The sequence below is a fragment of the Lupinus angustifolius genome, chromosome LG16 (assembly GCF_001865875.1).
Source record: "Lupinus angustifolius cultivar Tanjil chromosome LG16, LupAngTanjil_v1.0, whole genome shotgun sequence".
NCBI classification, from domain to species: Eukaryota; Viridiplantae; Streptophyta; class Magnoliopsida; order Fabales; family Fabaceae; genus Lupinus; species Lupinus angustifolius.
Genome location: NC_032024.1, coordinates 16,522,322 through 16,535,140, shown reverse-complemented (window position 1 = coordinate 16,535,140; position 12,819 = coordinate 16,522,322). Strand labels below are relative to the sequence as shown.

The following is a 12,819-nucleotide window of genomic DNA, read 5'->3' as shown; positions in this document are numbered from 1 at the left end:
CCATCAGCATCAGCTTTTCATCTTTCTACCTTGACTTCAGCTTTGTCAAGACGTTTAAATCTTTGCATTTAAATCGTTTAAATCATTGTTTCACTTCACAACGATAAGATTATTGGCCACAAGTTCAAATCCTTAAAACAACCTCTTTGCTTGCAAGAATAAGGTTATAACTTATAACATTTACGCTTCTTAGACTTCACTAAGTCGGAGTCTGATGCATTAGGCTGTCTTTTTTTAAATAAGGTAAGGAAAAATAGCTACAATTTAATATTGGCTATACTCAAGTAAATTCAACCATCAGTGTTATAAGAGGTCCATGATGAAGAAATAAAACCTTCATTGCTTTGTAAAACCAAACCTATACAAGAATGAATTGTTTTACTAATGAATACTTTGAACATAAACCAAAACAACTATGCCAAAAAAAAGAATGTTTCTACCACTTTGTTTCCCTTCTCCTTTTGTTTTCCCCCTCTTAATTTGGAAGGAGAAGTCTGTGTATTCTTTTTGTTTGGTTCCTTTGCACTCTTAGCCTCTAAAAGCTAGATTGCTGATAAGCTGGCTTTGTTCCAAGATGAGAAATTCTTTGGCTATATAAGCTAGATTTCTGCTAAGCTGGCTTTCTTCCAAGATGTGATAATCGCGAGGAAGCCATTAAAGGTGCTTCTTCATCAAAATTAGTATTAGAAACAGAATCGTTCCAATCATCGTTGATATTCATGTCATCATCTACCTTTTTCTCGGGCAGCAGCTCCTATATGTTGAAAAAGAAAGGTCGAAACAACAAAATAAAACAATACCCACATTTCTTGCATACAAAGGTCTATTTTTTTTATCAGAAACAACAGAAGGTGCCAAAAGGCGTAAAATTAAGGATTAACAGAGAGAACAGCTTAACTAGAGCATGAGTACTGATCAAACTTCAAAACAAACAAAGTTACTGAAAATGCTCACCTTTAATGATTCATCTTGGATACTTGGTGTAGGAGTTTGGGTTGTACGAACATCCCTGAGCTTCAGGTAGTTGTAAAAAACAACACCGATTAAAGCTGCAAATTAAAAAATAATTAACATAAAGAGATACTTGCAAGAAATCCATGGAAGACATGAAATTTATACTACTATGATGTATTTTCAATAAAGAAACATATACCTATAGCATATCCAATAATGTTTAGTCCAGTAATCTTTGATTCAGGAAATAGGACAGTTGAAAGAGTGATAAGTAACCAGTCTTTCAAAACTCCGGCCACTCGAATAGTTACTGCCCCAGTTCTACCAATCACTAAGAATGTTGCAAGATTCAATGCCAAAGCACAAAGAGCATTTGAAAAAAATATCCAAAAGTTAAACTGCATATGTGGATCTTCCATCTCAGGCTTCTCAAGGATATACCAGGGGACAAAGAGAAATACAAAGCTGCATATAATCATGGGTAAGTGATTATTATGATATTATCAACCAGATAACATAAATAAACATACACGTGAACTTTAATGTACGCGGGAGCAGAGCAATCATCTACAGGTGAAACTCAAAAAAGTGGCAGACACAGAAAAATAATTCAGAAGAGAAGGATTGAGATTATCATAAGAGCAACATAATATCTCATTCAGCATTTTGACTAATAAGCTTTTTTGAACACATAATATGCTAATTCAAGCACACACAAACATTCAACACATCTAGTGAGGGATGCAAATCCCACAAATTTCAGTGGCATTATGTTAAGTACAGTTCAAAATCAACATCACATAGAAAAAAGTGTCATATAATATAGTTGAGCTTTCGTATAACAAGAGCAGAACTACCTGCAGGGTGCTATATAATACAAGCTGGTTATGGGGTTTAGTGTCAATCCCTTCTTTTGAAGAAGAACTTGAGTTAAGACCAGCCTCAATGCTTCAGCAACTATTCCCGTGACCTGATAAACTGTACCAATCACATTAAAATGAATTTCCCCATAGGAGGAAATGACAACTCCAACACTGACCAGCACCATGTTCCAGAACACATCACACCTTAATTTCTCAGTTCCCCAACTAACAGCTGTGAGAAATGTTGCCACCGGCACTGTACATAATTTTACAGTCATCCAGTAAGGAATGTTATTTTCCATAAAAAATGTCACAGATGGAAAGGTGGTACACAAAATTAACTTACTCAGGGCTTTAAGCATCTGGATGAAGGCCACAGAAATGTACAAATAAGCAGTGTTCCCAAACCTAAATAGGCAACAAAGTAACTAAAGCAATTTTTACAATACATCAAATATAAAGGAAATGACGAGGTTATAAAACCACTCATGAATAATCAGTGGAATTGATTTTATGATAAATCAACTATGGTCCTAATATAAAGGAAACCAAATTCATTAAAGGCTCAAACTAAATGAGTTACGACCGGTGACTTTTAAAGTAATTTGTTAAGTTCAGAAATTTTGCTATGAAATAACGAGTTTCTTTTATCAACTAAAATTCAAGTAACTTTTTATGGGATACTCTTAAGGTTGTCCACATAATTCAAGTAACTTTTATGGGAGACTCTTAAGGTCGTCAACATAATGTATATTTGTTATTCAAGTAAAAATCATTATGTTTCTATTACAACTTCAAGTCAAGAGCATCAATTGCTTACCACAGACTTGCAGCAAAGAAGGCGCTTATAGGAACCACACAAGTTGCATATCTGAAAATCACACATTTTATGTGAAGCTTTAAATATTAAATGAAATGTGAAACAGGATGTCTGTAGAATTCTTACATGTTAAATGTCATTTTAACTGGTGATACAACCTGCACCAATTGAAAATTATGTCATGAAAAATAAATAGAACAATAATGAATCGGGGTTCTAATAAAGAAAAAACTATTCTAAACTGATAACATTACAATGCCCAATAGTCATACCTTCAGAACACGTATAAGCACAAAGGCCACTGCTCCAGAAAAGGCCATATGGATCATGGTGAGTGTTATTGGAAATGGAAAATTGAAGTACAATGTGGAGAGGACCCACTGCAATAAACCAAGGCCCGTAAAAGGAAAGAGACTGAGCAACCCATATTGCAGTACAAGATAAATCACAAAACACAAACAAAAGAATTTGTTGGCATATGATATCTGTAATTCCTTGCCTTGTTGTAAAGAATAACCCCCGAGGAAAGCGAAATGTAAACTAGAAGGTACATGTAGGTCAACATATGCTGTGTAGTCATCATTGTCGAAGTGATTCCCATGTCTATCCTGCAAAAGCCAATGCAGTCTAGAATGTTACATAAGAATCAATGTCCTTCGAAGACCGGGGTTAGTATAAATATGAATGACATAAAAATCAATGTGTCAATATATAACTACATATATCATTGTCGTCTATACAAAAAGTGATAAACAAGTATTTCCAAAGAATAAGTTACAGATGATCCATTCAAAGTTTTCCCTTACAGACTCCCGAGTACAAAACTGTACTGAACCGATCTCCTGGATCTAGACCCAACATAAAAGGTTTAACACCAGTCTGCCAAACTTGTGGCTCCAAACTACCTCGGCCCTCTTAACAGAGTGCCTACTCAACAGGAAACTAATCAAGCTACACAGTGAGTTGCTTCCAGGCAACGGCCCAACATTATATCATTGATCCAGTTCAATGAGATTCGAAGAAGTTTTACATTCACTGCTGACTTCCTCACACAACCTTAATCTTTTATTTGATCTAAGAGCAGCTATGTACACCTTCGCAATAAAGAATTACTGCCAGGAGGAAACTATACAAGGTGGGGCACCTCCCGACACAAGGAGGCTGATCTGCTGTACGCTTCTAGCTACCCCGGAGTAATTAAACAAAATGATTTTGCATAGTCACTCAACAGGAAAGTGCTAACTCATAAAACATCCCTCTTGGACATTTTCGGACCGGTCATCATATCTCTTCTTTCTCGTAACTAGCAATCTTCCTTGCACAGAAACAATATCTTTTTAACTATGACTTCCCCTACAAGTAAACATACTCTATGAATACAAGACTAACCCAGCCAGGTATACCCCTACTCTAATATATTCTCTTCACCGGGTGTACACAACCTAACTTGAGGACTTCAAAATCTCTGCGCAAAGACGAAGTCGCCTTTAATAAGGAGACAAAATCAAATTTCATAGTTACATGGTTCGTTCATTTAGCGTATGTAACACATACCGGAAACTTCCTTATAAAAGAAGTCTTGTAATAATAATGTAAAAAATGACGAACTGCGTATAACCGGGTACTGCACAACTGAACCGATACCGCAAACCATGTAACCATGGATCAGACACATACCTCTAAATATCTAATCCAAACTCTCAAAACAAATATTAGATATATAAAATATATGGGAATATGAACTTATAATTACTTATAAGCAGCTCAATATCAATAAGCAGAATCACTAAGTTAAAAAAAGTGATTAAATAAAGCAAGAATTGAAGTGCTTAACTCAAATCAAGAAAACCACACTCCACATAGATTCCTATATATATAAAAAATATAATATTCGTAATGGGTGTAGAAAGTTAAGAATATTAACATGCAGTTTTGATTCAATTGCATAATAATGCTGAATTCACTTATTAAATAAAATAATAAAAACAAGAATCATAACAAAAATGAGAATAAGAAAATGAAATTGAGTGAGATTCAGTGTGGGGGAACAATGATGAGAAATAGAAGAAGAAACATGGATAAAGAAATGAAACAATAATGAAGAAAAAAAAGAAGAAGAAGAAGAAAAGAGAGAGAGATTTTACCTAAAAAATTAAAATGGTGAAACGAATCGAGAGTGTAGAGAATGAAGAAAATAGCGCAACTTCAAAGAGAAAGGTTTAGAATTTTTTATTATTCTAAATCACTAAAAACATTTCTGACAAACCTGACCCAGTTATAATTTTTGTTGTGTATATTATTTGTTTGGTATTGAGAGGGAAGTGAATCAGATTTTTTTTATAATGTGACAGTTTTAACTTTGGATACAATATGATTCATATTTGTTCCCTTAAATGTAAATGTAAATTTAAAAATTCTTTTCTTATATTTTAGTTATAGTATAATATATATGCATTATTAGTGTAAATATTTATACATAATTAATAAATTATTCATCATTTATTTGTAATATACTTCGTGGAGAATCAAATCAATGATAATTAAAAACAAATAGTGGATGATAAACTAATATGGTATATACTATCAGTGCATATATATTTTTATCTTCTAGTTATTGTGGATTAGTCAGGGCACATTAACATTATGCTATGTTAATTAAGATAATTTTATATGTGTAATATCCTTACATCATTATTGTAAAGATTTATACATACTTATTTTATCATTTATCGTTCATAAATTATTTATAGGAAGAGTCAATTATGATTGAATATGAATAGTGTAGTAACAATATATTGACAAAAGAATACAATATTTCTTCATACTGTGAGGTAATTTATCTCTTTCAGCTAATAAGTGTGACACGTGTATTATTGTGTTTAGTTTTCGAAATATTTTTATAAACAATTATTAAATATGATACATGTCAAGATTTTAGAAACTAAATGAGATAATTTATCTCATTAAAACATGAGATATTTTATTATCTTATGATATATTTTATTCTCTTATGATGTATCAAACCTATACAATTATTGCAAATATACTTTCTCTATTTTTATTTTGTACAACAGTGTTGTATTCGAATATATTTTTAGTCTAAGGTATTATATGGCAAATATTTTGTACGGGTCTTGGAGTGTGTTTTGCTGCTAAACATAAAGCTTTTTCATACATATTAGAAAGGTTGAACGTCAAACATTATACTTAATAAACCAAATTATTATGTACATTTCAATATTTTTCATGAGAGTAATTGTATATTCTCTTGCAAAATCAACCCACATAAAATACTATAATTTTATGCATATCAATTAAGTACATGGAGGACAAGGTAAACATAAATAGTAGTTACTCATTCTACGCATGATAAGTTTTAATTAGAATAAATTACACTCACACTCATTGAGTTTTAATGAAATTACACAAATTACCACTCACTTTTCTACTTTTACACAAACCTCCCCTGGTTTTTATACTTTCATTACATTGACCACTCATGCATAAGAAAATAAATGTAATCTTTTAAACAAAAAATGTGATAAATGCAATTAAGTTAAACAAAATATAATATATTGTGTAGACAAGTCTAAATAATATACAAATGAATGTATCTTTATTATTTTTTATTACAAAATGCATCAACAATTCTAAAGAAATATTATTTAAATCGCTCTTATAATATAGTGTAACGAACCAAAAATAAAAAAAAATTGACTCATATATTATTTGGACTTGTCTCCACAATATATCACGTTTTGTTTAACTTAATTACATTTATCACATTTTTTGTTTAAAAGATTACACTTATTTCTTAGGACGGGATGATTAGTGTAATGAAAGTATAAAAAATAGGGGAGGCTTGTGTAGGTGTAAAAAAGTGAGGGATAGTTTGTATAATTTCACTAAACTCAGGGGGTGTCAATATAATTTACTCTTTTAATTACATCCACATGTACTACCTATGAGTACATATTTGCGAATATTAATGAATACCCTATATTCAATGGATATTCATGAGTGTCTCTTAACCCCTTTAAATTTGGAAAAAAAATATGAAGATGACATTTTGTATGTGAGATACCTATTAGTGAACAATGATTACCTCTCCCAAAAATTTCTTATATTCATGTATGAGATCAATCATATTCATCCATATGATATAAAAATATATGTTATGTTTTTATTATTTTTCATTTTAATCAAGTGTCACTTTTTAATTGACTTTATACATAAATGGGACACCAAAAGTTCTTCATTCCCTTAGTTGGAAAAAAAACAATGAAATTTTTATTTTTGCTCCAACAGAGGATGCAGTGTGCACCACCAAATCTCTTTATCTGGTCAACAAGCATTGGACACCCACTTTTCAATGGATGTTATTGTTTAAAGAGAAACTAGTATTGAAAATTAGGAATGATATATTCTCCTACCAATGTTCCTATTTATAAGATAGTAACATATGTCACTTATAAAACAATTACTAATAAATAAAGTATATCTTGTGACATATGTTACTTTTTCGTAGGCTCATTAGTATGAGGATTTAGTAAGATGATATGATCAGCGTTTTAAATTTGAAGTTATGGTTGTGGTGCAGGTTATATTTATCGTGATTATGATCATTACTATTACTATGTGGATTATGGCCATTATGGTGTGAATTATTTTGTAACTAAAAAACTATTTTTGATATTGATGCAGTTATGTTGCGATCTGAAACAACCCAATTGCGGCGTTGCAGTCTGGTATGATCCGATGTTGTGGTTACGTTGTGGTCACAACATTATGATTCAATGTTACATCGCAATTGTGTAATACAATTGTAGCAGTCACCACAATCACAATACTGGGAACGGAGAAATTGGTGATGGATGGTGACAACAGAAAAGAAGGGATATGGAAGTGCTCTTGGTGAAGAGAAACTATGCGTTGTAATTGCTGAAGAAAACACATTCTTAATCCTTCTTATTTTGACTAAGATGGTTGATGACCGCTATCCAAGCCAGCACCACTAAAAAACTAAGAATAAAATTATGTCGTTATTTCAAATTGGCTGATTTATTAAATTTTACTCTGAAAATCAATCTTATGGGTTTATTTTAAATTAATTAATACATCATCTAAACACAGCTATTAAATCATATTTATATAAAAATACCCAAATCAAATATGGAATTATTTCAAAGAGAAGTTAAATAAAATAATTTAATATAATAAACGTGATTGGTCCTATAATTCTGCTTATATCAATTTACACTTTTGTGGATTGAATTCAATACAAAGATAAACATATTATATAAAACTTTTGCATGGACATATCAATAACGCCATGAAATTTTGATTTATCTTTTACACATAATGGATTTACCTTAACCACTATTATTTATAATTAATAATTAACAATTAATAATAGTAATAGAATTGTAAAAGCGTATCAAAATTACCAATTAAGGATGCACAAAAGCCAGGTAATAAAGTACTGTCATATTATCTTATCATTTGTTCAGGATTTTTTTACCAATTTTTTTTTATTGAGAATCATCACATCAATAACTTAGATGATATTTACCACTTTGATAATTGATTTTAATTTTTAAGCAATGGCCACAAAAATTGATTGATGTGGAAACTAGTGTGCTCAGAAGAATCAAAATAAACATAAATATTCAATATTAACAATTTGGACTTAGTTTCACATAGACAGATTTTTGACTTTTAAACCATTTCAAATAGCAATAAATTGTGACAATATTCTGATACATGTTCATTACAACAATATGGTAACATAACATTGCATAAACCAAAATTAAATTGCAAGTAATGAGTAAAAAAGAACAACAACAAAAAGCAGTTTAGGTATGAAACGGTAACGTTTGCATTGGACCTATGAATGCAGATGCAGCAGCAAAAACTAATGTCACGCCGAATTATTCATCCACACCTAGCTAGTAAAGCAATCCACACCTTAAGCTTGAGGCTTCTCCCACTTGAGTGGCTTCACAACTTCCCAAGTGAAATCAGGGTCATCCCTTCCAAAGTGTCCATAAGCAGCTGTCTTGAGAAACCTGTGGCCACCCCTTTTAAGGTCCAAGTTAATGGTGATCATTCCAGGTCTGAAGTCAAAGTTCTCCTTCACAATTTGAAGAATCTCCTTGTCCGGGATCTTTCCGGTTCCGTAAGTGTCAACAAAGACAGACAGGGGCTCAGGAACACCAATGGCATATGAAACTTGAACAATGGCTCTGCGAGCGAGTCCATTTGCAACAACACTCTTTGCTGCCTGCCTCACAAGGTAGGCACCACTTCTGTCAACCTTAGTAGGGTCCTTACCGGAGAAAGCACCGCCTCCGTGGGCACCCCAGCCACCATAAGTATCAATGATAATCTTTCTTCCAGTGAGACCAGCATCTCCATGGGGGCCACCGATGACAAAGCGGCCAGAAGGGTTAAGGTGGAAGATGGTCTTGTCATCTAGGTACTTCTCAGGAATAACAGGCTTGATAACATGCTCTTTAAGATCAGCAGCAATTTCATCATTAGTGACAGTCTCATCGTGCTGGGTAGATATGAGGACAGTGTGGACACGAATCGGAACCATGGCACCGTTTTCATTGTAGTACTCAACAGTTACTTGTGTCTTACCATCTGGTCTCAGCCAAGCACAGGTGCCATTCTTCCTAACCTCAGTAAGCTTAGCTCCTAGTTTGGTTGCAAGGACATGACTCAATGGCATCAATTCAGGGGTTTCATCAGTGGCATACCCAAACATGTGACCCTGGTCACCAGCACCAACCTCCTCTGGCCGCTTGGTAAAGTGGCCGTGCACACCCTGGGCAATATCAGGGCTCTGCTGCTCAATGTTGACCAAGACCTTGCATTTGTCAGCATCAAGACCTACATCAGCAGAGACAAAACCGATGTTTCGGCATGTGTTACGGACAATCTTTTCATAGTCTACATTGGCCTTGGTTGTAATTTCTCCAAAGACCATGACCAAGTTAGTCTTGGTGCATGTCTCACAAGCAACCTTGCTGTCGGGGTCCTGTTCAAGGCAGGCATCAAGAACTGCATCGGAGATCTGATCACACAGCTTGTCAGGGTGACCCTCGTTGACAGATTCAGAAGTGAATAAGAAGGTCTCGGCCATTTCTCAAGCTACACAAAAAACAATCAAAATGTTTAGTATTACTCAGTGCTACACACTACTCAGTGCTCTACCATAGAAGATATATAAGAGATCCAAGACTATTTACATCACAAAGGAATACAGAAAAGAATCTTTGATTTCGAAAATAAATTGGAAACCAAGTCTGGGAACTTTAGGCCAAGATAATAACGCATCTTTGCTTTTTAAAAGTTTTTGGCTCTGACTATGACAAGACAAATTCAGCCATCAAAATAAAAAAGGATATATTGTATGTGGATTTGCTTCCATGGGCACCAGATATAAAGGTAGACAGAATCTTATATTCGATTTCAAGAGGCATGAAACCAAGCACAATGGGTCTCTGTATTAACTATCTATGAAAAGTAAATTCTTTCAATAATCAACTATATATATGACTAATTATTGATCATTGCCACGATCAATTGTAATATAATTACTTTTTATATGTATGTGCTTGATGAAAAATGATTGGTTGTCTAAAAAGTTGCTTAGATACAGTACATAATAATATTAAAAGCATAGTATGAAGTTATTTAGCTAGATAAATAATCTTGGTTTGGTAGTTTTCTGTGAAATGAAGAAAACAAATGATTAGTTTAAAATAATCAAGCACTTTTTTTAAATATGCTGAAACTTTCGTGCTTCTAGCTTATTCAAAGATAATTTTCCACGTACAAAAAGCCTTTTTTTTATATTTCAATCAAGTTTCCATGTCAAATTAAACCACAAAAAGGTGTTACTCCAAAAAAGTGGTTTCTGTAGAAAAATATGTCATCTTTCCCAAATACAATCTCAAACTCTTCAGTTCCAGTGTGAAGGAAAAAAAAAACACATGAGAATAAAGTATCTAATGGTATACGGTGACGAGTTATCTCATTCAGCAACTAAAATCATGACTTATGTCTTATTTAATCATTTTCTATAAAAATATTTCTAATACTAAACAAAACAGTAATAGTCTCAAAACATATATAATCTTGAATCTCAATAAGCATGATAAACTTAGAAATTGAAACCATTAAGTAACATAACATGAGATAGGTCATGCTATAAGATAAAAAGACCCAACAAATTTAGGACCCACCATTATTACCATATTTAAATAGAATGCACTAACTTCAGTTTCATTTTCCACTTAAAAAAATATCTACTCATACTATTAGATAATTTATCTCATCCGCCAACCAGTAAAAGTAACTATGACATAGTGTATTATTTTGGTTAGTTTTAAAAATATTTTTATAAAAAATAATTAAATATGACTCATGTCATAATTTAAGTGGCTGAAGGACATATATTATATCTTTATCTCATGAGATTTTCTATTATAGTCAGACTAAACTAAATCAGGAAAAAAAGATGTACGCACCGTAAGAAATTTTTTTTACACTGTTGTTGTGTGTAATCTTTAAGGGTGCATAAATATTATGCTCATAAATCAGCCCCAACACAACTAAAACCACTACTGAATCACCACAATGCATGAACATCATCAGATCAAGCAAGGAGGCGCAGTCACAGGGCTCCCACTTAGTGTGGTCCGAAAATAATAGATGTATGCAGCCTTATCGCCTTATCGACAATCGATACGTATGACATCAACAAACTTACTGTTGCGCCGACTTTCACCCATAAATCAACTTAACATAGATTAAGCAACAGTATAGTAAAAAAACATCAGATCTGACAGAAACCAAAATCAACTAAACATAATTTTGGTATTAAATTAGGTAATTGAATTTGCAAACCTTAACAGATCCATAAAGTGACAAACTATATAAACTAAATTCAGATCTATAACTTGTTTAATAGCAAAATAGAGAGAAAATGGAAAATGGAGAGAGAAGGTTTTTGAACCTGAAGCGAGTGAGTGAAAAAGAGTTGAAACAAGAGAGAAAGAGAGCGAGCGCGTGCAGGACACTCGCTTGAACTAGAATATGGAGTGAGTGGTACTGGTGAAGGACACTGTCTTTGAACCAATGACTCGCTATTTATAGTGATCTTTGCCCACTCCTTACGTTACGGGTAACCGGGACAGCCGGTTTAGCCGTTAGATTTGATACCTAACTTTAAGGGATAGGATTTTTTGGGGTTGGTGCAAATCCCTCACCAACCTAGACTAAGCCACCAAATGTGGAATTTACCCTAACTTGGTAGGAATGGGAACTAAAAATGTGTTAGGCTTTTTTTTGGTTTAAGAGAAGAAAATTAGTAGAGAGAAATAAGTGAGAAAGATATAAGAAATAGAAAAGATTTTTGCATTGTTTGATAAAAGAGAAAGAAGAAGAAGAAAGAAGAGAAATGTGTGTTTTATTTTCTCTCTTTTTTTCCTCTCACATTTTTCTCATAAGTGGAGAGAAAAAGTTTTGACGGATTTACTTATTTTTTTACTCTCTCCTTCCTTTCGCTCTTTCCTAATTTTACTCTACCAAAGGCTTAGGTTTACTTTCCCTAATTCCCTACCTGAATTTGACTTCTCAATTTTGAATATTTTGAAATTTAAAAAATGAATCATTATTTTACATCGGTTAGATTTTTAGGTTTTTCCTACTTGATTCGACCTTATTTTTTCCTTCACCCAAATTCATATATAAGAGTAGTTTTGTAACCCTCTTACATATAATTCTAATAATGAATGGGTTTAGAGTAGGTTTAGGAGAAGTATCATCAATATCAAACTTAAACTTGAAAGAGGTTAAACAAATAAAATTGGACATGAACCAATCTTCCTATAAATTCATGCAGATATCTACTAATTCAAATTACATTAACATCCTTACTCAACTAATTTGCTTGGTTTGAAAATAAGTAATAATCTTATATATTTTCATAAAACTTGTTGAAAATTCATTGATATGTGGAATTTGACCGAAAGTTGAAGAGAAAAATCTTAGGCACTATTATGTTTTGTCAAATTAGTTGAAAAATGATAATAATGTTAAAAACTTATAAGAATTATAAAAGAAAAAAATGATAATGTAAGCAAAACTTGTAATGGGTTTACATTTTAT

General features: G+C 32.7%; 1 protein-coding gene and 1 pseudogene across 3 annotated transcripts; both read right to left on the bottom strand.

Moving 5' to 3' along the window:
- On the bottom strand, nucleotides 255-4,881 carry LOC109329457 (probable sugar phosphate/phosphate translocator At3g17430). Of its 3 annotated transcripts, none has more exons than XM_019563135.1 (10): nucleotides 4,782-4,881; nucleotides 3,137-3,245; nucleotides 2,910-3,017; nucleotides 2,764-2,795; nucleotides 2,638-2,688; nucleotides 2,164-2,225; nucleotides 1,812-2,073; nucleotides 1,154-1,419; nucleotides 955-1,049; nucleotides 611-754 (listed from the first exon to the last, which is right to left on the bottom strand). In XM_019563135.1, the coding sequence occupies exons 2-10, from the start codon at nucleotides 3,236-3,238 to the stop codon at nucleotides 611-613; spliced, it is 1,122 nt and encodes a 373-aa protein (XP_019418680.1). In that variant the 5' UTR covers nucleotides 3,239-3,245; nucleotides 4,782-4,881. The 3 variants fall into 3 exon arrangements, with proteins under 3 accessions (XP_019418682.1, XP_019418680.1, XP_019418681.1); XM_019563136.1 differs by lacking the exon at nucleotides 4,782-4,881 and adding an exon at nucleotides 4,472-4,488; XM_019563137.1 differs by lacking the exon at nucleotides 4,782-4,881 and having other exon boundaries at nucleotides 255-754; nucleotides 3,137-3,238.
- On the bottom strand, nucleotides 8,371-11,804 carry LOC109329456 (annotated as a pseudogene).